At 48.1% G+C, this 23,874-nt stretch overlaps 10 protein-coding genes across 10 annotated transcripts; 5 read left to right on the forward strand and 5 right to left on the reverse strand.

The window, feature by feature from the left end:
- Positions 1 to 905: 905 nt before the first annotated feature.
- cp3 (carboxypeptidase C PRC1) lies at positions 906 to 3,112 on the forward strand. Its single transcript, XM_040952572.2, has 3 exons — positions 906 to 1,015; positions 1,095 to 1,657; positions 1,711 to 3,112. Exons 2-3 carry the CDS (start codon positions 1,171 to 1,173, stop codon positions 2,874 to 2,876), a joined length of 1,653 nt encoding a protein of 550 aa, XP_040816689.2. The 5' UTR covers positions 906 to 1,015; positions 1,095 to 1,170; the 3' UTR covers positions 2,877 to 3,112.
- Positions 3,113 to 4,231: 1,119 nt separating this feature from the next.
- N7455_012637 (40S ribosomal uS13 domain-containing protein) lies at positions 4,232 to 5,327 on the reverse strand (the record flags this gene model as incomplete). Its single annotated transcript, XM_040952845.2, has 3 exons — positions 4,232 to 4,673; positions 4,853 to 5,018; positions 5,165 to 5,327. Coding segments are annotated over 3 exons (627 nt in total), but the record flags the coding sequence as incomplete, so codon positions are not given.
- A 1,076-nt stretch (positions 5,328 to 6,403) lies between these two features.
- On the forward strand, positions 6,404 to 9,787 carry N7455_012638 (uncharacterized protein; the record flags this gene model as incomplete). Its single annotated transcript, XM_040952737.2, has 1 exon — positions 6,404 to 9,787. One exon carries the CDS (start codon positions 6,404 to 6,406, stop codon positions 9,785 to 9,787), a length of 3,384 nt encoding a protein of 1,127 aa, XP_040817004.2.
- Positions 9,788 to 10,377: 590 nt separating this feature from the next.
- Positions 10,378 to 11,403, reverse strand: N7455_012639 (peroxidase; the record flags this gene model as incomplete). Its single annotated transcript, XM_040952525.2, has 2 exons — positions 10,378 to 11,185; positions 11,297 to 11,403. 2 exons carry the CDS (start codon positions 11,401 to 11,403, stop codon positions 10,378 to 10,380), a joined length of 915 nt encoding a protein of 304 aa, XP_040816815.1.
- A 781-nt stretch (positions 11,404 to 12,184) lies between these two features.
- On the reverse strand, positions 12,185 to 12,820 carry N7455_012640 (uncharacterized protein; the record flags this gene model as incomplete). The annotated part of the gene is made up of 1 exon (XM_040952839.2): positions 12,185 to 12,820. One exon carries the CDS (start codon positions 12,818 to 12,820, stop codon positions 12,185 to 12,187), a length of 636 nt encoding a protein of 211 aa, XP_040817059.2.
- Positions 12,821 to 13,177: 357 nt separating this feature from the next.
- N7455_012641 (3-isopropylmalate dehydrogenase) lies at positions 13,178 to 14,386 on the reverse strand (the record flags this gene model as incomplete). The annotated part of the gene is made up of 3 exons (XM_040952564.2): positions 13,178 to 13,382; positions 13,432 to 13,855; positions 13,915 to 14,386. The coding sequence occupies 3 exons, from the start codon at positions 14,384 to 14,386 to the stop codon at positions 13,178 to 13,180; spliced, it is 1,101 nt and encodes a 366-aa protein (XP_040816929.2).
- A 774-nt stretch (positions 14,387 to 15,160) lies between these two features.
- N7455_012642 (HSP70/90 family co-chaperone CNS1) lies at positions 15,161 to 16,560 on the forward strand (the record flags this gene model as incomplete). Its single annotated transcript, XM_040952510.2, has 3 exons — positions 15,161 to 15,455; positions 15,517 to 15,789; positions 15,845 to 16,560. The coding sequence occupies 3 exons, from the start codon at positions 15,161 to 15,163 to the stop codon at positions 16,558 to 16,560; spliced, it is 1,284 nt and encodes a 427-aa protein (XP_040816784.1).
- A 1,092-nt stretch (positions 16,561 to 17,652) lies between these two features.
- Positions 17,653 to 17,884, forward strand: N7455_012643 (uncharacterized protein; the record flags this gene model as incomplete). Its single annotated transcript, XM_065606938.1, has 2 exons — positions 17,653 to 17,795; positions 17,845 to 17,884. 2 exons carry the CDS (start codon positions 17,653 to 17,655, stop codon positions 17,882 to 17,884), a joined length of 183 nt encoding a protein of 60 aa, XP_065460104.1.
- A 41-nt stretch (positions 17,885 to 17,925) lies between these two features.
- On the forward strand, positions 17,926 to 19,374 carry N7455_012644 (putative endo-1,4-beta-xylanase; the record flags this gene model as incomplete). The annotated part of the gene is made up of 5 exons (XM_040952670.2): positions 17,926 to 17,978; positions 18,043 to 18,199; positions 18,250 to 18,382; positions 18,436 to 18,549; positions 18,632 to 19,374. 5 exons carry the CDS (start codon positions 17,926 to 17,928, stop codon positions 19,372 to 19,374), a joined length of 1,200 nt encoding a protein of 399 aa, XP_040816839.2.
- Positions 19,375 to 19,548: 174 nt separating this feature from the next.
- On the reverse strand, positions 19,549 to 21,261 carry N7455_012645 (DUF2841 domain-containing protein). Its single transcript, XM_040952680.2, has 5 exons — positions 21,239 to 21,261; positions 20,974 to 21,187; positions 20,417 to 20,920; positions 20,181 to 20,366; positions 19,549 to 20,122 (listed from the first exon to the last, which is right to left on the reverse strand). The coding sequence occupies exons 2-5, from the start codon at positions 21,170 to 21,172 to the stop codon at positions 19,596 to 19,598; spliced, it is 1,416 nt and encodes a 471-aa protein (XP_040816855.2). The 5' UTR covers positions 21,173 to 21,187; positions 21,239 to 21,261; the 3' UTR covers positions 19,549 to 19,595.
- Positions 21,262 to 23,874: the final 2,613 nt, after the last annotated feature.

The following is a 23,874-nucleotide window of genomic DNA, read 5'->3' on the forward strand; positions in this document are numbered from 1 at the left end:
TGCGGTGATATTCAAGGTATATTTTTCAGTATGTTTTCCAAATGGATGACACCGTCAAGATTGAAGGATATATGTAAACTGAGTATGGAGTATTAAAAGTTGATTTGCGTTTACTATGGATCACATGATGTCAAGTGGGGGACCGTTCCTTTCTCGGATATCCTTGGCAACCTGAGGCACCGATATTGATGCCTCAAGACCTTTATCCTTGTCATAGTTACTTACATTTTCCTAAGCAGTTACTTACTTTTTACTGTGCTTATTTACTACTAACTATTGCCTATCGTATGTCTTCGGTTGTACCTACATATATAACCCCTAATTGGTGATCAAAGTATACATACATGGAAAGTCGATTTCACATATTAGGCCTTTTTCCAGCGTCTATATATGAAACTGAGAACGGGGGCAATAATATCTTTAAAAGAAGATATCTAAAAAGGACATATAGAAAGACTACCAAAAATATCAAACAACTCATGATGTGTTCACATAAGTAACCCATTTTGAACCGACATGATACTAGATAGGTGACGTACTACCTAAGCTCATATTGAGGATGAAAAGGCTACGTTTTGACTCACCAATACCCTCTGACTATTTTGTTCCTACCGTTTTCAAGGGCTGATGGCTTCAGTAAGAAAATGCAGCGATATTCGAGGTAGGGCTTTTATGTACATACATGTACTCCGTACCTAGGTAGTATGTTTTCAGTATGATACGGAAATCTTACCGAAAAAGGCATAGTCGACAAGCTCGTGCCACTGGGAACCTTGGGATCCTTGGAATCCCGTGACTCATGCTGAATCATCTGTCCATGGGGTCTCGGGCCCCTTGAGGCCACCTGATTGGTCCAACCGTCTCGTCTTATCGACTGTCCCCGGCGTCATCGGCCCAAGGGACCTGCTTCTCCTCATCTCACAAGCTCAGGACATCATCACCTGGGCACCATCTTGCTTCTTCAAACCCCTCAACTTTATTACAATTATCAAGTATCTTGTGGTATCTTCAAATTGTAAGTGATTATCTTCCTCTGGCTTATTCTTGAAAGCCATTCCTGCAAACGGTTACTGATAAGAGGTGCCTGACTCCAGACCCCAAGGTACCCGCTCTTCATCGTCAACTCATCATTAGCATCATTCTTGCTGTGAAATCCAAACACAGTTTGCAATGAGAGTACTGTCCGCAACTCTCTTGGTGGGAGCTGCTTCGGCCGCCTCCCCGTCCTTCCAGCAGGTCCTCGGAGCTCACAGCGAGCATGCGGAGAACGTAATCCAACAGGGTGCGGATGCATTCAAGCCCCTGCAGCACCTCCAGGACCAGTTCAAGTCTCTCTCAAGTGAGGCTCGTCAGCTCTGGGAGGAAGTCTCTAACTACTTCCCGGAATCCATGGAGAGCGCTCCCTTGCTTTCCTTGCCCAAGAAGCACACCCGCCGTCCTGACTCGCACTGGGATTACCACGTCAGTGGTGCCGAAGTCCAAGACATCTGGGTCTCTGGTGCCGAGGGCACCAAGGAGCGTGAGGTTGACGGCAGACTGGAGGCCTACAACCTTCGCGCCAAGAAGGTTGACCCCAGCGCCCTCGGCATCGATCCCGGTGTGAAGCAGTACAGTGGTTACCTGGATGACAACGAGAACGACAAGCACCTGTTCTACTGTGAGTTTGGAAACAGTCCTTGCATTGTTTATAGTTTATCTAACATCCAAAAGGGTTCTTCGAGTCTCGCAATGACCCCAAGAACGACCCCGTTGTCCTGTGGCTGAACGGCGGTCCCGGCTGCTCGTCCCTCACCGGACTGTTCATGGAACTTGGACCCAGCTCCATCGGTGCTAATATCAAGCCTATTTACAATGATTTCTCATGGAACAACAATGCCTCTGTGATCTTCTTGGACCAGCCCATCAATGTCGGCTACTCCTACAGTGGCTCTTCCGTCAGCGACACTGTTGCTGCTGGCAAGGACGTCTATGCTCTCCTCACGTTGTTCTTCAAGCAATTCCCCGAGTACGCTAAGCAGGACTTCCACATTGCTGGCGAGTCCTACGCTGGCCACTACATCCCTGTCATGGCTTCGGAGATTCTCTCCCACAAGAAGCGCAACATCAACCTCAAGTCTGTTCTCATTGGAAACGGTCTCACCGACGGTCTTACTCAGTACGAGTACTACCGCCCCATGGCCTGTGGTGAGGGTGGTTACCCCGCTGTTCTGGATGAGAGCACCTGCCAGTCCATGGACAATGCCCTGGGCCGCTGCCAGAGCATGATCCAGTCCTGCTACAACAGCGAGAGCCCCTGGGTTTGCGTCCCGGCTTCCATCTACTGTAACAACGCCATGCTTGGCCCCTACCAGCGCACCGGTCAGAACGTTTACGATGTTCGCGGCAAGTGTGAGGATGAGAGCAACCTGTGCTACAAGGGCCTTGGCTACATCAGCGAGTACCTTGGCCAAGAGAGCGTGCGCGAGGCTGTCGGTGCTGAGGTTGATGGCTACGACTCATGCAACTTCGACATCAACCGTAACTTCCTCTTCAATGGCGATTGGTTCAAGCCTTACCACCGTCTCGTGCCCGGTCTCCTTGAGCAGATTCCCGTCCTGATCTACGCCGGTGATGCTGACTTCATCTGCAACTGGCTTGGCAACAAGGCCTGGTCCGAGGCTCTCGAGTGGCCTGGTCAGAAGGAGTTCGCTTCCGCCGAGCTTGAGGACCTCAAGATTGTGCAGAACGAGCACGTTGGCAAGAAGATCGGCCAGATCAAGTCCCACGGCAACTTCACCTTCATGCGTATCTTCGGCGGTGGCCACATGGTTCCCATGGACCAGCCTGAGTCTGGCCTGGAGTTCTTCAACCGCTGGATCGGTGGCGAGTGGTTTTAAACACTCGACCATGCTGCTCTATGATACAATGCGTTGATGAATTTATCGCACTGCGTGTGATTGAACTTGTGACTGGCTGTTTCGGCACAATTTGACACCGAACCCTCTGTGAAATTCAGAAAGGCCGCATACTCCCGATGTCGGTATCATCTGTTTTTCTGCTGATTTTCGGTGATTTAGCCTTTGTTTAGTTTATATATCTAGGCAACTCTGAATTTAATCAATTTTTGGATAGACTTCAATATCGAGTAATAAGCAAAGGTTATAGGAAGGTAGTTTTGCTCATTTTAAGCCTTTGCCTACATTCTATCGAAAAAAAGACTTTCTAGTTTCTTTTTATCTCATCGTTGTGCACATTTCGCATGCTATATTGCACTGGACAATGTGTATGTACGGATAGGCGGGCATTTGGCTAAGCGGTAGTCGTTGGCGACGGTTGACAGCCGCTTGTTTGGAACCCGCCTATCCTCAGCTCGAGTGCCGCTTGATCTCGAGTTGCCGGATCGCCTCCGGGCGATGACTTTTTTATTTTTCGCCTTTTTGTTTAAGGATACTATTCACAGTACTACATATTGCTTCACGCTACTCTCCAGTGCCTCCCCAGTACCGCTCTATGTCCCATACGCCCTATACACGTATTTCTACATTTCCTCTTATTTACATGTAGATAATTAGATACCCATACCAACACTACACAGAGGAAGTGGAACTCTTAGCCTGATTCAAGCTCTCCGCGAGCTAAAATGCCCTGGGTCGATTACAATTATTTCTCAGGAGCCCGATCTAATCATAGATCGAATCAAGCTACATATCCAAAGCTTTAATCACAGACCCTGCCAAGATCCAATGGCGTCCACGAGAGTGGTACGCTGAAACCGCCATAGAAACCATCAAAGATGAAGTGACATCTAAGAAGAATATCTAAGAAGTCCTTAAAATACCTTGAAAAATACTAACAAAACTACCGAAAAAGAAAACGTAAGGCCGCATAAGCGGACTATTTTTAGGAAGGTCGTTGAGCTTGGTGTACATATATTGGGTGTAGTGTACCTAGTAAGTATGGATCTATAAATGTATGCAACCTTGAGAAGTGTGGGTGTTCGTGATAGGCGTAGATAGGCGTAGATGAAATTATATTAATCCCAGTACCCCGTAGTTGTTGATCGATGGCTTAGGCCTTGTCCCACACCGACGGTCTAGGACATCCAACCCCACAGTAAGGTTTCTCCGAAGTATACCATGGAGCCTTGCAAGATATTCTACCCTACGAGGGCCGAGGATTCAGACAGGATCATCAAATAGGCAAATTGATCCACAGATGATCCCATAAAGTCCACGACCAAGAGCAAAGTAAATCGAAGAGATCGGTTCATTTCATTGATATGGTTCATTTTCAATTTTTTGACAGCCGGGAAAAGATCCCACGAGTGCCCATAGAAACACACCGGAAATAACGGAATCCCTCCAAGAACCCCCGGCAAAAAAACGAACAGAATAATTTAGCCCTTCTTCTTGCTGACACCGACGGTGCGACCGCGGCGGCCAGTGGTCTTGGTGTGTTGACCACGGACACGGAGGCCCCAGTAGTGACGCAGACCACGGTGGGAGCGGATCTTCTTGAGGCGCTCGAGATCCTCACGGAGCTTGGAGTCGAGACCGTTGGAGACAACCTGGGTGTCCTTGCCATCGGTGATGTCGCGCTGTCTGTTGAGGAACCACGAAGGGATCTTGTACTGAGTAGGGGTCTGGAGGATGGTCACGATACGCTCGAGCTCTTCGGTGGTGAGCTCACCAGCACTATAGAAAGTGTCTTGTCAGCTTTGCCGGTCTTGTGATATTTGTGCGATTGGTTGTGCGATATTCCGTATGTCGGTTTCAGTTCCAAACTGCTCCATTCTCTCTTTCAAGTGTTTCCTCCAATATAACAAACGGATGGGAATGATTGTGTATTCGATGGGGGGTTGTGGTGAACGTACCGCTTGGTGAGGTCGACATCGGCCTTCTTGCAGACCAGGTTGGAGTAACGGCGACCGACACCCTTGATCTGGGTCAGCGCGTACATGATCTTCTGCTTGCCGTCAACATTGGTGTTGAGCAGACGCAAGATGAACTGGAAGTTCGTCTTCTCGCCGGTCACGAGCGCTGTTATCGACAAATCTCCATGTTAGCCAACATTCAATTTCGAGAACCGCTGTCTCTGCCACCGCTTCCTGCTTTTCTTTTTTGGGCAAATTCGTGGTTGTATATCATATAATGCTTCCAGACTGAAAGGAGGGGTCGTCACGTACACATGATGGGCGATGGGCGAGGATCGCGATGGGTTGTCGACAGAGGGATGGAGAGAGGAAGTCCAACGTATGTGACTTTGCTTGTGGGATCGGGTAATTGGGGCGCTAACCTGATTTGGACGAGGGCTCGCTTGTTAGACGCTAGGCCGAAAGTGGTTAGTTTCTAGAGCAGATCATGTGAAGTCACATGCCTGTAAATTTCAGTGTGTTAGATTCAGGTAATTCTGTCTGTTATTTACACGTATTTTACCCCAAGCCCTGACAAGACTGGCTTTGTTTTCCTCATCCTCGACATGAAACTGTGACGAACCCAATTCTTGGGGTTATCAGCCACTGTCAAAGTGTCTCTTTGTGTTTCGAGTAATCTTTGAGTTCCATTTTAATTTACTCTGTGACACTGCCATTCCTTTCATCCATGTTTTTATCTTTCTTTTTTTTTTAATATTTGATTGAGCGATTCGATCTCGTCTCTAAGTCTATTGGCAATTGCAGGCCCATACATTCTTTGGGGCGTGTGTTTTTCCAAGCCAGATGATGCCAAAAGTTCCCGATTCAATTGATTTGCGGGACACATCGGGCATTTCTACCTCGACACTGACGCACTTTGATGGTCATTTCTAGACTGGGGTGAGGTTTACTCATAGTCAAACAAGATAGCAACATGGCCACAACATTCTCGACCCGCTGGACCTGGAGCCCTGGTCTATATTGCCTTGGAATTTGATAATTTATGTTCTTCGTTTTGTTCAATGAACTCCAGAACCCCACTGTTGTTGATACCAGAAGTGCCTTGCTATTTTTACTCGGTTCTTTGATATCCTCTACACTTGATCTCGACCAAGCTACTATGAGCTAATGTGACAAATATAGAATACCCCACGCTCATAATGCCCTGGCCCTATGCCTAGATTGGAGTCCAAATGCTTTGTTCATCAAGAAACAGGGTGCTACCATGGGTAGTCGATTCGGGGCGCTCGGCCTGTTCTTTCATCTCGTGCTTACCATCTACAATATGCCACTCCATTTCTTTCGGTTGATAAAGGTGGCATTCAACCTGGCACTTTGGACAATGGATGTCTCTCGTTGTCCATTAAAGCACTTGGTTCGCACCGTTTCGGCTTTCGGTTCATAGTTTCCAATTTCCTCAGACCAATATAGGACACCCCAATATTAGGACATTGCTCTTGATTGAGCCCATCGTGGCAGATTTTCAGATTCTTTAACCCCCAGTTTATCGCGATGGATAATTTCTCTCCGCTTGAGATTCCTCCCCTTTCGGATTTCCCGTGGAAGCCGGAGGACCTCGAACACCCACCTCCACCTTTACCTCTTTACGATTTCACCCGTCTTCCTAACCCACCTGACGACTGGGAACATTTCAATGTCAAGTTTAAAGCCATTGCATCGGGTCATAGTCGTTCCTTGAAGCTCCCACAGGTGCAAGTGTTGATGAAGCATTACTTCTGGGGGGTAAATTATGATGAACCAACTAAGACCCCCATGACAATGAGGAAGAAGCCAAATCTCAAAACTCAACAGTCGCTTCTGTTCAAACTCATCTACTACATGCAAGAACGCCATCGGCCGAAAACTTGGTTAGATATGCTCAATGTTAACCGAGATACTGGACCACGACTCTTGCGATATGACCTCAATCCACGCCCAAAGCCACTCAGTAGGTGGTACAATACTCCTCCGGATATGAGTACACGTATCTTGAATGCGTATATACGCCCTTATGACGCGCCACCAGACATGCCCGACTATCTTATTCAACAATATATGTACTCAGTTGACAGCTTGCACACACCACCCCCACCTCCACTACCTCCGGCGCCAACACTCTCTGCGCAACAAGAGGAAACCCTCCGTATGCATCTGTTGCAACACATGAACCCAGGAGTCCAATTTACACCGGCCTTTTCATTGACCGATCCGCCGGGCAAGAAGATAACGGGCCCTGCGCCGGGCCAAAAGCGGGATTCAGACGAAGACAGGCTACCCCGTCGCAAGCGCTCAAGACAAATTTCACCCGGTGCTCCTGCTTACCGAGGTCGGCCTCGTTCCCCAACTCCGCCGTTTCAAGAGCCCGTCTTTGCTGCTGATGATATCACAACTTTCACCTGGACGCCTGGTCTGGCACCTTCCCATACAGTGGCTCCCATTGGAAGGCACCAATTGAGCCCCCTTGCCCCGCAACCTTTAGGGCCAGTTGACACGCGAGAGATTACGGATGCCGTGGAACGAGCTGTGATGCAGATCGTGTATGCTGATTTGGACCGCGATCCCACCATTCCGTCTATTGAAAAGCCTACTCGCCACCGGACCGCCCAGTCTTACAAGGATATTCTCTCGCTGAAACTTGGATCATTCCCTACCACGGCGAATGTAAAGTTGTCGCCATTGACCTTTGATTGGGATCCAAATGGCCCTGTATTTCCGGTCCGGGGCCGCGGCCCTATCTGGGATTCAATGTCTTGTGCAACAGATGCTGTTATTGTAGCGGGAATGCTACTCGATGCTGGTTGTACCAAGATAGATCGTGCAAACAATCGAGCGGCGGAGTTCAAAGATATCGAAAAAGCATTCATCGAAGTGACAATGGCGAGTTGGGAGACCTTCGACGATAGGACTTCTATCTTTGTGCGTGATGAGTGGCTCCGTATGTTTATCGATGGCTCAAGCGGCTTGGAAATGGGACAACCGATTCCTCCTTGGGCGGTTTGGTCGGTGGCTACGAGAAGCTTCGCTCAATTCCGCTATTTCCACGTTGAGCGAGTGACCCCTTGCAAATGCCAGTACGCGCTTCCGTTCTACAATTCCCATCAAGGATCATGCATTTTGCCTGGCTACCTACCGGGCGATGAAAACGGAGTAGATCTACAAGTGTTAATCGAGCGATGTTTCTACCCACGCAAGTCTTTCAGGTGTGATAAGTGTGGTGATCCGACGGGAATTACTGGAGAACGAAAGATCGGTCAACTCCCGCTACGTCTGGTGGTAACCTCTGATCTCAAGACGCGAATCCGAAATCACACAGAGAATCTCAAGTTCAATTACATAGACTATGAAGACAAGCAACAGGTCGCACACTATCGTTGGCTTGGCGGCATCTATAACAACGAGTCCCATGCTCGTTTGTTTTGGACGGATACGGCACGAGGCGAGAAAGATGATGGGAATATTATGATGTACGACAGCCAAGTCAATTCCGGGGTTATCGTCGGTGGAATCCCAGCATTTCAACGTGAAGAAAAAGTACCCACTGAATGGGTCAGCCATCACGCTATTCCGCTCCTTTTCTATGAACGAATCATGAATCCCACCACCGAACTTTTGGCCAAGGCCACCAACGCGATGCTTGAGTTGGGCAATTGCCTGAGCGAGAATAAGAACGTCCTCGAAGAACACATCCCTTGGAAGCGATCAACTCCTTCATTGCAGCGCGAGTCATGGCCTCGTATGCTTTCACACAATGGTGAACGCTTCAGCAATTTCAATCCCGGATGGGCAACAGCGAGAACATCCCCCAACCCAGCTACTACACAGACTGCTACACCCCCTCTGGCACCTATGCAGATTGACCCGGCGCTTCTTGATCCATTGGTCATTGACCCATCACTCCTTGATCCATCGCTTTACACCACCAACACACCCCCGGAATTCGACTTGGCCTCATTCTTTGATGTAAATGGACTTGGTGACCCATCGGGCAGTGAACAAGACCCAACTGATAATACAAACAAGAACCATATATTCAAGTCGATGATGCAGAGTCCATGCTGGCTCCCTCCAACTCCCGATATGTGGCCTTCAGGTTTACCTAGCAAGGAAGGTGCTCTGGACTTCCCCGAGCTGCCTATGTCACCCCAGTCGCCCCAACTGGGCAATCGCAAGGGCAAGGGTACTGGGCAGTCAGATATCACCATGCGAGATGCAGAGACTATTCCTGAGCTTCGAAGCCGACTCTTCCGCAATAGGCACGGTAATGGACTCAAGAGGTCGGCGATGCAAAACTACGCTATTTCGAAGCAGGCCCTGAACTCAAGGGAGAAGCAGGCCCTGCGTACAATGAAGGCGCATGAATTCAGCTCAAGGATGAGATTCAGTGATCTAGACGAGAACGATGCAGAAGTGGAGAGAGAGGATGAAATTAACCGAAAGAATGCCGAGGTGCAAAGGGATCAGGACCTCTTTGAACGGAAAAGGAGAGAGGAACGGAAAAAGCAAGGGGAACTTGAGAAGAAGAAGAGAGCGGAACAGAGAAAACAGGAGGAAATCGAGAAGAAAAAGAGAGAGGAGGTCGAGAAGAAGAGGAAAGAGGAGCGAAAGAAGCAAAAAGAACTCGAAAAGAAGGAGAAAGAAGAGGAACAAGATGCGAGTGAAGAGGTGGCACAGGAGAAAGACCCGAAATGGACAAGAGAGGAATATTATAAACAACAAAGACAAAAGGATGAACAGAAGAAACAACAAGAGGCGAAACTGAGGGTATCAAGAAGACCGGGATTGAGGAATTCAAAGAAGAAAAACACCGATCCAACATGGAGACCTGGTGACAGCGACGCTGATAGTGCTGATGATGGCGATGATGCCGGTGATGCCGATGAAGCAGATCTGTCTTGATTTATGTTATTATTCTATTTTGTCTTGATTTAGTTCATTTAATAGAATTCAATATATACAATATACACTATTACAATACTATTAATACTATTGATACTAGTTGATATGACCATCTACCAATCACGGAGCTCTTATTTGATATACCCGAGGGCCGAGTCTGTATAACACGAGTATATGCTGCTTGGTGATCTAGTTAGTACATGTGTAGTACATATCTAATATCTTTATACGGTCATAATGACTCGTTTTAATACTTAATACTGAATAACAAGTTTACTACATCGTATAATCCATACTAGCATAGTATTATACACCCCAATATGAATATCCGTGCCCGTTTCCCCGCAGTATCTACCCCAGACTTGAGGGTTTCCCCTTTCCTTTTCCCTTTTTTCTATTTCATTCCAATTTCTCTACTTCAATAACTACAAAATGTACATGCTAACAACCATCCACCAGTATCTTTATCACATTCTATGATTTATGATCTATTTACACGTCCGAATCCTGCATTCTGCAGTCCCAGATCTACTAACGCAGTGGGGAATTAATCCAAAAAACAAGCCAAAAACAAACAAAAAGATGCCACTCTACAGACGTGCTCTGGGGGGGCCTGTAGCAGTGTTGCTCTTCTTCGGTGCCGACACATACCCACCAAGAGTGCCGTCAGTGTTGGTCACCGTACCCTGAGCATCACGTCGGATACCAAGTTCAACCAACTTGGCAAACACCTTGGCGAAGTGATCAAAGAACAACTCCTTATCCTCAGAATACCGCTTAACCCATGGGGCAAAGACCGGATCCGTGGAGAGCGCCATATCAGTCGGCAGCATCATTAATGGCTCCTCATCCTCCTCGGCATCGGGATCCTCATACACAAACTGAGTGTTACCCGACGCCATCTTGCGAGGCTTCCAGTCAAGCTGAAGCAGCAATTTGAAGAAAGAGTTCGAGAATCGCGTAGGGTTCGTCACCCACGGACCCTCGAATCCACTGCGGTCGCCGTGGCATCGGCCAAGGTTGTGTCCGCCCGTCAGCGCTACGATCTCCTGGTCGTTGAAACCCATGCGGTAGAAGATGAATCGCAGGTGGTCCGCGCCCTGGGCTCCGTCCGGCAGACGTCCTCGTGGCGGCAACTTGGTCTCGCCGATCAAATCTGTTCGTCCACCTTGCCAGGGGATATCCGGTCCGCCCATCTCCTTGATCGCCACTACACCGGCTAGTGTCCACAGATCCGAGTACGTGATCCAGGGGTGCTTCTCTTTAATCGGCTCTAGGAATGCGCGTCCGTGTTGCAGACCAGCGTTGGCGGGATCGCCACCCTCTGCTTCGTATCGCATACCGGCTCCGTTGGAACCACCGGTGTCAGATTCGGCGTCGTACGTGCCAGAGGAGTGCCTGTTTGTGAAATCGTTGTCAGTGACATTGTGTTGACAAGGGCTTATCGCCGTTCATCCGGGGACCCCCCGACCGGAGGACGATAAGGCTTCAAGAATCACATTTACTTACCATGCGAGTCGGACGAAGACAGGTCCTGCACTGCCGTCATCATAACCGGGCTTCTTCAGGATATCGGCAATGTCCTTGCGGACGGCATCATAGTCGTGGGTGCTCATTGTCGGGTATCGGCCGATAACGCGGTCCGGGGTATGTTTATCGGGAGGAAATCGAGCAAACTCAACGTCGGCTTTCGAGAGAGGTTTCCAGAGGGTTGAAAGGACTGAAGATCAGAATGAGAAAAGAAAAGAGAAAAAGAACAAGAAAAAGAACAGGAAAAGATGACCCGAAAAAAAGACCCCGGACTTTCCACATGAGAAGTCGGTGGATCCGCGGGCCGAATCAGCCTGCGCCTATTGAAGATGCCGAGGTTGGACTTGGACGCTTTGCTTATGATCTGTGATTCTTTGCCATACTTGCAATCTCCGATTGGATTGCTCCGTTCCGATCTGGATTTCCCATTTTAAGTGGTTATCACCTTATAAGTCCACTGAAACAATTGGAAGATACGAAGTTACAAAGGTCACATTCGCCATCAAATGCCGATCCAGACCTCGGAACTCATAAGCCGAATTTGCGGTTCGGATATTGCACTCATATTGCACTCATATTGATAGGCAAATCCGAGTCTTCCATGGTCGTTTACTATATTATGGTACAGTTGAAATGAGTCATATTCGACAAAGGTCAGACCTCTTTTGCCCTAACAATCAGGGCCAAACAAAGAAAAGCTGCAAGTGTAAACGGATTCCCATGAAAGCTCAAAGAAAATGAGCATTTCAGAGAAAACGAAGATATCAAAGAAATCATAGAGAACAATGAAAAGAATGAAAACAAAGAAAACAAAGAAACTCCCATAGATCTGAGAAAAGTCTGACCGAAATCAAAACTCTTCCTCCTTCATCCTTCCAAGCTTCCATCTCCACCCTCCACAACCTCATATTCTCCATCGACATCCTCCCCCTCTCTATCGACATTGTCATTCGAAACATCCTCGGGTACGTTCTTCTTCGAGCAAGCCCGGAGCATATCCCGCTCACTTTGTAGACGTGCCACCTCCCCTCGTGCCTCGCTCAGCGAGGTGCGCAACTTCCGCATCTTCGTCTGATATGTCCGACCCAGCGCGTCTGTCTGGCTAGCCAGTCGTGAATACCTCTTCCGGATCCAGTTTCTCTCTTTGCGCAGTCGACGTACTTGTCGATCGAGTAAGTGTCGCTGCTTCACATCTGTATCGCGGATTGTCTGGATCACATTGTCGATCACCCCAGTGTGCTGTGCTTGGAGTGTGCCTTCTTCAGAGTACTTCGCGATGCTTATGAAGGTTGCGCAGATGTCTGCTGCGACTGATACCATCAGCTCGCTTTTTGTAGTGGAGGTTTGTTGTTCGAGGTTTTCAAGACGAAGAGCGCAGGATCCTGGTGTGTTTGGCTGCTGGCTTGGAAGCTCTGGTGCCATCGCCGGTGCCGCTGAGGTGGTCGGCTTTTCGTGTGAGGTGGTCGTCTTTTCGGATGAGGTGGTTGGCTTTTCGGATGACATGCTGAGTGCTCTGTTTCTTGCCGGAGACTGTTCTTGTGGAGACTCTTCTTGTGGGCTCTCTTCTCTTGGACTCTCCGGGGGTATGGAAGTTTCAGACATGGAGAGGAATAAGAAAGGAAGAAGAAAGGGAAGAAGAATGTAAATCTCAGAGGATATTATAATCTTGAAAGGATTATGAAATCAGGTGAGTTTTTAGATAAGTTGGTTTTCTTTCAACCCCAGTTTTCAGGTAACAAACATTGGCTTTGATCAGTTTCTTTCTTTGTTAAGGTGAGATTCATTGATCAGTGTGACTAATATGGTTCAATCATTCCAAGGTTGGTATAGTCATTCCTATCTTCTACACATGGATACTGATTATAGTGCAGATACAATCGCATCGCCAACTTCTCTAGTCCCAGCCTTACCCCCAAGGTCAGGCGTCCGAAGCCCTGAGTCTAGCACCTTGCGCACCGCATCCTCTACGCGTTGAGCCTCATCTTCCATGCCCAAAGAGTATCGGAACATAAGCGCAACGCAGAGGATCATTGCAACGGGGTTAGCAATGTTTTGTCCCGCAATGCTATAAAAAAAGTCAGAACAGGGCTTCTTGTCATAGTTCTAGCACTTACGTCGGAGCAGATCCATGTGTGGGCTCGTACAGCCCGTAAGGTCGTGTCTTCAGCGTCTTATCGCCAGGCAGACCGTTGAGACTGGCACTCGGCAACACACCCAGCGTACCCACAATAGACCCAGCTTGGTCGGAGATCATGTCGCCGAAGGTGTTGTCAGCCAGAATAACGCCATTTAAGGACCGCGGGTTCGTTGCTAGAATCAGTGATGCGGAGTCTGCCAGCTGGTGTACCAATTTCACTTGCGGGTATTCAGCTGCCATAGTCTTGTCCACTACCCGACGCCAGAGTCGTGAAGAAGCTAGTACATTTGCCTTGTCTAGTGAGATCAAAGGCCAAGGTGGATTATGTCGCAGTGCCACTTCAGCGGATAGACGGGTAACTCGTTCGATCTCGGCTTCGGAGTAGCCCCATTCATCCATTGCTGGAGTAGAAGAAAAAGTTAGATTGCTGTTCGATCAACTGAATCTCAGCTCAGCCTACCGTATGTTTCTTCTTCGACCTTACGGCCAAAATAGGCACCTCCACAGTTCTCCCGCACGACAACAAAATCAACCCCTTCGATAACATCGTGCTTAAATGGACTGAACTCCTTGGCGATGGAGGCACTGGGCGATGTAGATGAGCACGGGCGTAGGTTTGCATAAATATCCATAGCCTTGCGCAGTTGGAGTAGGCCTCCCTCGGGCCCATCAAGACCACGACGTTGGTTGTCCCATTTCGGACCTCCAACTGCAGCGAAGAGCACTGCGTCTGAGTCTAGAGCGGCCTGCTTGACTTCTTCGGTCACAGACTTCCCATGAGCATCAATGCTGCAACCTCCAATCAACTCCTGGCGCAATTCAAACTTGCGTTGGGGGGTCTCAAAGACCTTGAGAACCTTAACGGCTTCGGCCATGACCTCGGGGCCGATGCCATCGCCGGGTAGGATGAGGATATTGAAGTTTTTCGCCATGGTACTATGGTATTTGTTGCTACAAAGGGTTATCCGGGGTAAATCAGATTATTCTCATACTCCTGGCGCCCAGGACTATATATGGCCTATGTCGGAGGTCGGTCTTCAACCCGATTGATGCGGGGTTTCATTTGGTCGGGCTTTCGCCGATGACATCGCCTCCGATGTGCGGAGGTCTGTCACAGGGCTAAGGAGGTATGCGGGTTAACTTTCTGTGGAGCTGTCAGTTGTGGGGATTAGTATGCAAGATCAGGCTTTAAGATGTCCGGACTGTCTACTACTATGTAGAGTAGTAGAGTACCTCCTCATGCATCAAACAGTGTGGTGTATGCCCTTATTTTCTGTTATAGAAGATTTTCGATAGAACTATGCCAATAGTGAAGCAAATCTGCATAGATAGTGGAATATAACCTAACAACAGCAAATTGATAGGTGGATAGCCAAGGAGTATGAAAAGTTGTCACCTCAGGCACGTATCTGACTCTCCACATGCGGTTATCCGACGTAGAAACGTCCAGTCCATTGTGGAATATTTCGATGATTTTAAACCCAAAAACCTTCCTATAATCGCCTACTTTCTTTCGATTCCTTCTTCTTCATAAATCTTACATCTTTGCATCTCATTTCCAGTCCGACTAATTCGGTAATAGGGCTTAGGGCCGATCAGACCCCCTCCTGTTTGCACTGTTTGCATTGCGGGCATCATTTCTAAGCATTTGGACGATCTCCAATTCTCCGAAAGAGCAATACATTTTCCTGTGACAAACCTGCAAGATGTCGCGCGTCGAAGAACTTCCAGATGACTTTGATGAGTCGCTCAACCTCAACAAGGCCCCTCCCGAGGTCGCCCAGGGGCTACCACAGCCCGGGTTTGACGCCTTCGCTCCTACAAACGAAATTCCCTTCCCGATCAATGAGGAGGCACTGAAGGCGCGCCAGACCGATCCCAATGCGCCTGAACTTCCGCCCGCTATTGCGGCTATCCAGTCGCATACCCCAGAGGAGTTGATGGCAATGATGAATAAGACTCCTCTGTTCATGACCGATATTGAGAATGCGGGTGATGAGAGTACGTCGGATTATTTCTCGGGCATGATTGTTTGATTTGACTAACATGTATGGGTTTACAGAGGGTGAAAACGTGCTCCTAGATGCCCTCCAGGCTTTGCAGAACGAAGGTACCAGGGGCGAGGTTGCGAATACCTTCAAGGGACAAGGCAATGAAGCTGTGCAGGAACTCAAGTGGATTGACGCTAAAGAGTTCTACACAAAGGCCATTGCTGTCATCAACGCCAAGGAGGATAAGTGGGAGAAGCCTGAAGATCCTGAGGAAGAGGCGGCACTGTTGCGCAAATTGGAGGAGGCGTCGCATATCAACCGGGCGCTGTGCAACTTGGAACTAGGTATGCCTTACCTTCCTGCCTGTATGGTACATTGGCTAATATATTTACTTTGCAGGAAACTACCGTTCTTGTACTCTTGACTGTGCTGCCGCCCTCAAGTTCAACCCTAAAAACGTGAAGGCCTTCTATCGCTCCTCCTTGGCACTCTTCAAATTGGACAAAGTTGCCGAGGCTGAAGATGCTGCAGCCCGTGGATTGGCAATTGACCCAGAAAGTAAGGCTCTGCAAGAATCTGCTAAGAAGATTGCCGAGCGCAAGGCCCTCTTGGAGCGTGCTGCCGCGAGGAAGAAGGCCGAAGAAGAAAAGTTGCGCAAACAGAATATGGTCCTCAGCACAGCTCTGCGCGCCCGTCAGATCAGAACCCGCAAAACCGATCAGCCTCCTGATATGGAAGATGCCAAGATCCGTCTCGTCCCTGATCCTCTCTCGCCGGAGAGCACAATCGAGTTCCCTGTCGTTTTCCTTTACCCCATGGAGGCCCAGTCAGACTTTATCAAGGCGTTTTCGGAGATGAACGCTATTGAGGACCATTTGAGTTACATCTTCCCCCTTCCTTGGGACACCAAGAAGGAGTACACCCTCGAAGGTGTTGAATGCTTCATGCAGACTGTCACTGGTGGTTTGATCAAGGCTGGCAAGAAGCTGCCTTTGTTACAAATTCTCTCCGGTGGTAAGGTCGAGGTTGTGGATGAGCTTGTCACCATCCATGTCGTGCCTCTCTCCAAGACCGGTAAATTCATCGCAGAGATGAAGGCCCGGAAGACTGGCTGAGCGGTATCTCATTAACATGAAGTCCACTGTCCAACTTTCAACCCATCCCGTGGATTTCTATGGAATTCGCGTCCAAAAAATCATCGCACCCATGGTAGGAGTGCTGCCCCCCTACCCATTGACCTGCTGGTCTGGATTTGGCTGAAACAGTGGTCCCTAACCACTCTTGACGCTCTGCTCTGGTCCTACCACGGAGCAACATGACGTTATAAAAATCTCTGATACCCCTTAAAAGCGCCAGCCTTGTGTACATAGATGCATTTTCGGATTCTTATAGATATCATAGGCGAAATATCCCTGGGAACAAGAGATCCCACCACTGATCATAATCCAACATATCCAAGGCTCAAATTAAAATCATCCATTGGCCCAGATTGGCCATAGCTGTTATTTGAATGACCTTGACCGTACGATGTGGATCGCAACCTATGATTACATGGTGTGTGCAAAGTGTTAATGTAGGTTCAATCATCCAAAAAAGGGGATGTGCACCTGTCTAGCCTGAATGAGCATTGTGGGGGAGACATGCTTGAATCACCCACCTCATTCTGATTGTGATTCGGCAATATTGTACTTCCAAGGTTACCTAGGTCACTGAGCACTCAGTCCACGCTTAGTCCATACCCAAAGGAGCACTGGGTCTCACAATTCTGTTTATTCTTGAATTACGTTTTGATGGCTCTAAACAGCGTCAATCTCTTGAGGGGTTCCATGTTCTATTTCTACCCCCAATCCCGGCCTCAAAACACGCGATGGGGTGAGATGACGCAAAAATAGAAGGTGCGGTTTTTATCTGGCAGAGGAAATCAAGTACCTAGGGTACATACATAGGTAGCCAAGATGTACAGAGAAGTCGAAAGAGAAAAAGAGATGATCGACAACCTTGAAGACTCCCCGGGTTTGTGGAAGCGGAGAAGAGCGTATTTACCCGGCCTCTTTCTTCATCTTCACGGAGAAATATGAAAAACGCCTCTTTTTACCCTGAAGAAGATACGGAATTTGCTCCGCTGTCTCTTAATTCGTTTCTCTGTCCTTATTCACCATGTGGCGCCGAGACCCGTGTCAATTTCCCTGGCTAGAGTGACAAATTTCATGCAGGAGCTCATGCTCATTGGGCATCTCAGTAGAGATCAAGCCCATTTGACTATTCGGAAAGGCCGCGACAACTACGCCACGGCCAGTCGGTCCGTCAGAATTGTCAAATGTGAACTACCTAGCGCCGGGCCCTGGAAATCGTAAGATCCTGACAGTTTAGCTATTGCTGTTTATCTCCGACTATAAAAGGAGCTCCATCAACCCTTTCCGCTCCTCATTTCAAGTCTAGAAATTGTGATCACTTCAATTGTTGGCGTTAGTTAACTCATCATGGTTCACTTCTCTACTATTGCCCTGGTATTGGCCAGTGTTCTTCCTCCGCTGTATGGTTTATCTTTCAATTCATAGCATACTTTGACAGTGATTGATGGCCTTTTTTTTCAATAGGACTCAAGGAGCCGGCTTATACACCGCTGCTGTTGCAAAGGGAAAGCTATACTTTGGATCAGCCACTGATAACCCCGAGTTGACTGATGCTCCATACCTTGCCCAACTGAGCAACACAGATGACTTTGGTCAAATTACTCCCGGCAATGCGCAGAAGGTTGGACACGCCTTACAGTGCTGTTTAGGACCCTCTCTAATCTTTGCTAGTGGGATGCAAGCGAGCCCTCTCAAAACACCTTCTCTTATACCAAAGGAGATGTCATTGCCAACCTTGCTGCTACGAATGGTCAAAAGCTGAGATGCCACACGCTGGTTTGGCATAGCCAATTACCCAACTGGGGTAAGTTTTGTTATCTCAAGTGTCTTTCAATGGGCAATCTAATTTGGGAATAGTCTCAAGCGGCTCCTGGACTAATGCAACTCTGCTTGCTGCCATGAAGAACCACATCACCAACGTAGTCACTCACTACAAAGGCAAATGTTATGCGTGGGATGTTGCCAACGAAGGTGAGTGCCGAACCTAGAATTAATGATATCATCATCATCATCATCATCATCGTCATCAAGTAGCTAATATATAGATCGTTAGCTCTTAACGAGGACGGCACCTATCGTGACAATATCTTCTACCAATACATCGGCGAGGCATACCTCCCCATCGCGTTTGCAACAGCAGCTACTGCAGACCCAGATGCCAAGCTCTACTACAACGATTACAACATTGAATCAGCTGGTTCCAAGTCAACAGGCGCCCAAAGAATCGTCAAGCTCGTGCAGCAATATGGAGCCAAGATTGATGGCGTCGGCCTGCAGGCACACTTCATTGTTGGAAGTACCCCTAGTCAGAGCGCGCAGACTACCAACTTGGCCGCATTCACAGCCCTAGGTGTCGATGTTGCATACACTGAACTCGACATCCGTATGACTCTCCCATCAACTGCTGCCTTACTTACCCAACAGTCGACCGATTACCAAAATACCGTTGCGGCTTGTGTGGCAAACACCAAGTGTGTTGGAGTTACTATTTGGGACTACACTGACAAATATTCTTGGGTTCCTAGCACATTCTCTGGTCAGGGTGATGCGTGTCCTTGGGATGCAAACCTGGTGAAGAAGCCCGCCTATGCGGGTATCTTGGCTGCTCTGGGTGGTACAACTTCTACTACTTCCACTACGTCTACTTTTGTCACTACCACAACTACTTCCAGTTCCAGTGGTACTACTGGCGTCCCTCTCTATGGTCAGTGTGGTGGCTCGGGCTGGACTGGAGGCACAACTTGTGCAAGTGGGACCTGTAAATACGCCACTAAATGGTACTCGCAGTGTGTGTAGGCTTGCCAGGGTAATGATTCGTGATTATGAAGGGAACTAAAATTGTTGATTGCAAGTTCAACTAGTGCTTTTCTTTGAAAGAAGCATCGCCTCAGGCTTACTCTGTAAGGAATTATCCGAGGAGAGTGTCTTGCTCCACTGCAACCCGAACAAAATTCATGATCGTAAACAGACTATTATCGTAAACAGACATTATATTTCTCCGGTCCATATTTTATCGCTCAATAGTTAAAATAGTAGGGGTGGCCGTATGGCATCATTGTCTCTGTCGACAAGTTTTCTGCCGAGGTATGGGTGATTGGAACACCTGCATTCTGGGACAAATTAGGGTTGCCATAGAACTGCATCTGGGTTGGTGAAATACCAGAAACCCCAGGATATGGATAGTGCTCCATGCTAACGGGACGTGTTTGATCAATCAAATGCGCCCCAGCAGATAGTGATTCGTGTTTGGGCTTCAATTCCAATGGCGACGTGGACATGTTGAGAGAAGGCCCGACAGACTGGTATTGGGTGTTTGGGGCCAAGTGCATCGTTGGGCTGTAAGGATTGGAAGGATTGTATGATGACGCCCTCGAGATGTCTCTGGAGGTAGCTTGGGTTATATCGATGCCAGAGATTCCGTCGCTGCACTCAGACTCGACGATTTTCTGAGAAGGGACTGGTTCGATTGGCGAGCTTTGTCCGCTGGATGTGTCTTCTGTCATTTGAGGAAGATTGGTGCGAGATATAGAGACGGGTTTTCCATCTAGATAACACATGTGAGCGTTGGGGAGTTTAGAAGAGAATGCGAGCAAAGTATGTACCTGAAATCCCATCGATGAATTTTTCCTCCTCCTCGCGGACTCGGTATGCCTCGTCCAGGATTTGCAATCGCTCGACCGGGAGGATTTGACGACGAATGGGCTGATCACATTGTTTTAGTCTGGCTGTTGTGATCCCGTGGGTTTCGCGCATCTCGCAGAGCATGTACACCAAAAGTCGAATGCGTTCTGATTATTGTCAGCTTAGTAGGACATTCGGAAAGATATTGCTGTCTTACCAACTTTCGGAAGATGATCCGGCTCCCGATGGCTCACTCCACGCGGCCACCACGGTGGCTTAGTTGCCTCTGGGTCCAGCTGTTGGGTTCTCCCTTCAACAATCTTCCGTCCATTGTATGGGTAGTTGACTTGCTTGCGCGGCTCAACTAATTTGATGTAGGCTTTGGCAATGATTCGGCAGTTTGTTTGTTGCAAGTTTTGGAAGATTTTCTCATAGTAGAGACGCAAGAGACCTCTCTCTTTTACAGAGATTGAGGCTCTTTGGTGTAGAGCCAAGTTGAGGCTCCGACCTCCGAAATCCTTCTTGGGTTGTGAGTTGGCTTGTAGAGACCAAGACTCGCTTGAAGGCCACATTGTCGGCTGAAACGAGGACTCTGATTGAAATGGGGCTTGCATCCTGTGTTGACTACCCCCCATTTCACTATAGGCCACCCCCTGCGAGAGAGCAGAGATGTGGTTGTTAAATGGAGGCTCCCCGCTAGACACTGGGACTTGGGGAGAAACTGTTCCAAATCAACAAAAAAAACACTTCATGTGGGGTAAATAGAACCCCTACCTTGACATTGTGTTGCGCGGGCCGCTTCTCTCGACATTGCCACCGCTCTGAGGAATTCCCTCGTGACTCCAGGAGAGAGAATGGTTTGGCGGCTCTCTGAAATGGACTCAGAGGCCCTTTGGCAAAGATTCCCATCGTTATCTATGTAGATCATAGCAAAATGGGTATATTCAGGTTCCTCTGGTGATTGCCTGGACATTTTTTTTCTGGGGACCTAGTTCAGGTCAGTCAAAGGCCATTGGTTACATAAAAGGGAAGTAAATACCCTATAATATGGACCCGATGGCTAGCCCCAGGTTTTTGTATGGCAAACTTGTCAAATGAAACCTACGAGCCACAGGGGAAACAGGAGAAGTGGGGGTTTTCTACAGGAAATTTCGTATCGGAGGAAGCGGACCAAGTGAAAGAGAGCATGCGGCGATGATCACACAGTAGCAATGCCTCTGGCCAGCTTCCGATTGCCGATCAGTTGGTATCGAACCAAATCGTGCTTTGACTTGAAGATTTATGAACAGATCTTTTCAGGTGCGCTAACTACTGCGTACCATGTATGTAACTAACTATAGCGCGTCAAATGTGGAGGCCCAACTTCCAAGTCTTGTGGAGACTCGAAAAGTACTGATCTGCAAAGCGTCAAAGCAGATACAGTATCGAAACAGACTACCGAGATGCATGGATGTATTTTAGGGCCTGGATTCGGACTTCTTTTCCCGTTTTTCCAGTTTGATAATAGGCAGGAAAATTCCCCGGATAACACGATAACACGACCTATTTGAACTTGACATTTCAACGCTCAGCTATGTATGTAATGTGGTCTATCAAGGGCAGGCCCCACGCTATGTGGAGTGTGGCTAGGTGGTTATTTCCACAGCTCCACGACTCATTGATACATATGCCCCTTAGAACCTGCTAGACATCTGCAATATCGATCATTCCATAGCGATGCAATTGGAAAACCTATGGCAAGTTGCTGCAGGATGAGAACAACCATCACCCTCTTCGGATTGCCTCGTGGGACCTGATAGGTAATGAATATCAAATTGATATTCGAATAACAGGGGGGTAAAACTCCGTACATGACAAAAAAGAACCCCCCCCCATATCATAGATTCAAACAGAAAACATCAAATCCTTGAAATAATGGTCCGCAGACTCTGTGGCTGAGTTGGTACCCACCGGTTGCCTTCTGCCAACCAATGTTCCAGACATTGTATATATGTATTACTCGTTTATCTCCTTGCTTGTCCTCACAAACTAATGGACAGAAACACCAATTAAGAAGTACGTGCCTCGACAAGGGTGTTACACACCGTTTACTCATTATTGTGATTTAGAGCTGGGATACGGGTGCATTTGATGCATTGGATGCATTGGTCCGCAGATGTCACTATAGTTATGCTCTCTCTACCACTCTCTATCACACACTAGTCAGTTAGTTTGACCATATCACGTCCTTATGTTCGTCTAACAAGAGGCTTTGATCAAATTCATGCGCTTTGTCGTCATAAGTGGCTGATATGAAGGTTAAACCAAATACCGAAAGTCAACATTTTGAACCCCAAACCCCGACCTGTTTTACCGGCCGGGCGGGCTTAACTCGGTAAAAAAAAATTTATCCTCAGCCTCACCTTATGTTGTATGTATATCGGCCGGGCGGGCTTGCTTCGGTCCCCCCCCCCGGAAGGCCTCAAGGATTGAGACTCTCCAAAAGTGATCGGCATGTGCTGGCTGAAAAGGGGTGAAGAATGCGAACCAAAGAATATGTGATGGTGGTTCAATTTGCCACCGTGCTATTTCCCATAATACAAGCGTCAATCTGGTACGGAGTATGTATGTTGTATGGAGTACCGAGGTACCCCTGTGGATGCATGGGCCTCTTATCTATACGGAGGACTCCGTTTACAGCCTTGGAATATACGTACTCCGTACAAAGTAGGGCTTCGGTCAAACCCCGATATCCCAAGTGGAGACACATAAATTCTATCAACGCACGATAAGCTTCCCAATTCTCGGATGTTCCCTTGTGGAGAAGAATGTGTTGCTTTATGATAGAATCCAGGCTTTTAAAGAACATCTATGGATACTACAACATGTGCAATTTCAATGTTGTGTGGCTTGTTAATATCTGGACTTTTAGTTTGACGTTGAACAGGGATCCATTCCATACATACCATACCAGTAACGGAGAACATCCACCCGAGAACTCCGTACGCTAAAATCCGTATTCGTAGGTAATTGGTACCTAATTGCCCACGGGGGGGGGGGGGGGTGGGCACGGAGTGAAGGCTTGAAGTTTATCGTCGGGAAGGAGATTGAGTTTAGAGTTTGGACTCATCCATGGCATTGGAACCATCCGGACTCGATGCATGGAGACCTGGATATCGATCTACCTAAATACCTACCTACCTAAGTAGGTAAAGGGGCTGTCAGTGCCATTTGCTCAGCCACACCCCATTCGCATAAAGCGCGCATATCCGGCCTGCATTTCCTGGAAATGGGGTCCCCCTAATGGATATTGTGGCGTCCAAAGGACGCTATCTAGGTGTACCCATGTACACACCGGTCCACAGTTCCCCTTTTAGCGTTCTACATATGCACAACTACCTAGGTATGTGTGCACGGGGGGTGTGTATACTTGTCCAATTCATAAATTCTCAAAATCGGACTTTGTTCATACCTAGATTTCAACAATGGCTCTAATTATCCCCTGCAGCTCCTACCAGCTGCACTCACCTGCCTTTGTGGTGGGGATCGCCAGAGGCAAGACGCACCTGCACCGATTGACTATGAACTTTGTTTATACAGAGTAGATCGTCTAGCAATTTACCTCTTCTAGCGAGACTGCATGATGTGTCGCTTCGTTATTCCTGACATATCAATTGAATACTTTGTCTATTCTTC

Source organism: Penicillium solitum (assembly GCF_028829755.1).
Source record: "Penicillium solitum strain IBT 25940 chromosome Unknown utg000009l_segment0_segment0, whole genome shotgun sequence".
NCBI lineage: Eukaryota > Fungi > Ascomycota > Eurotiomycetes > Eurotiales > Aspergillaceae > Penicillium > Penicillium solitum.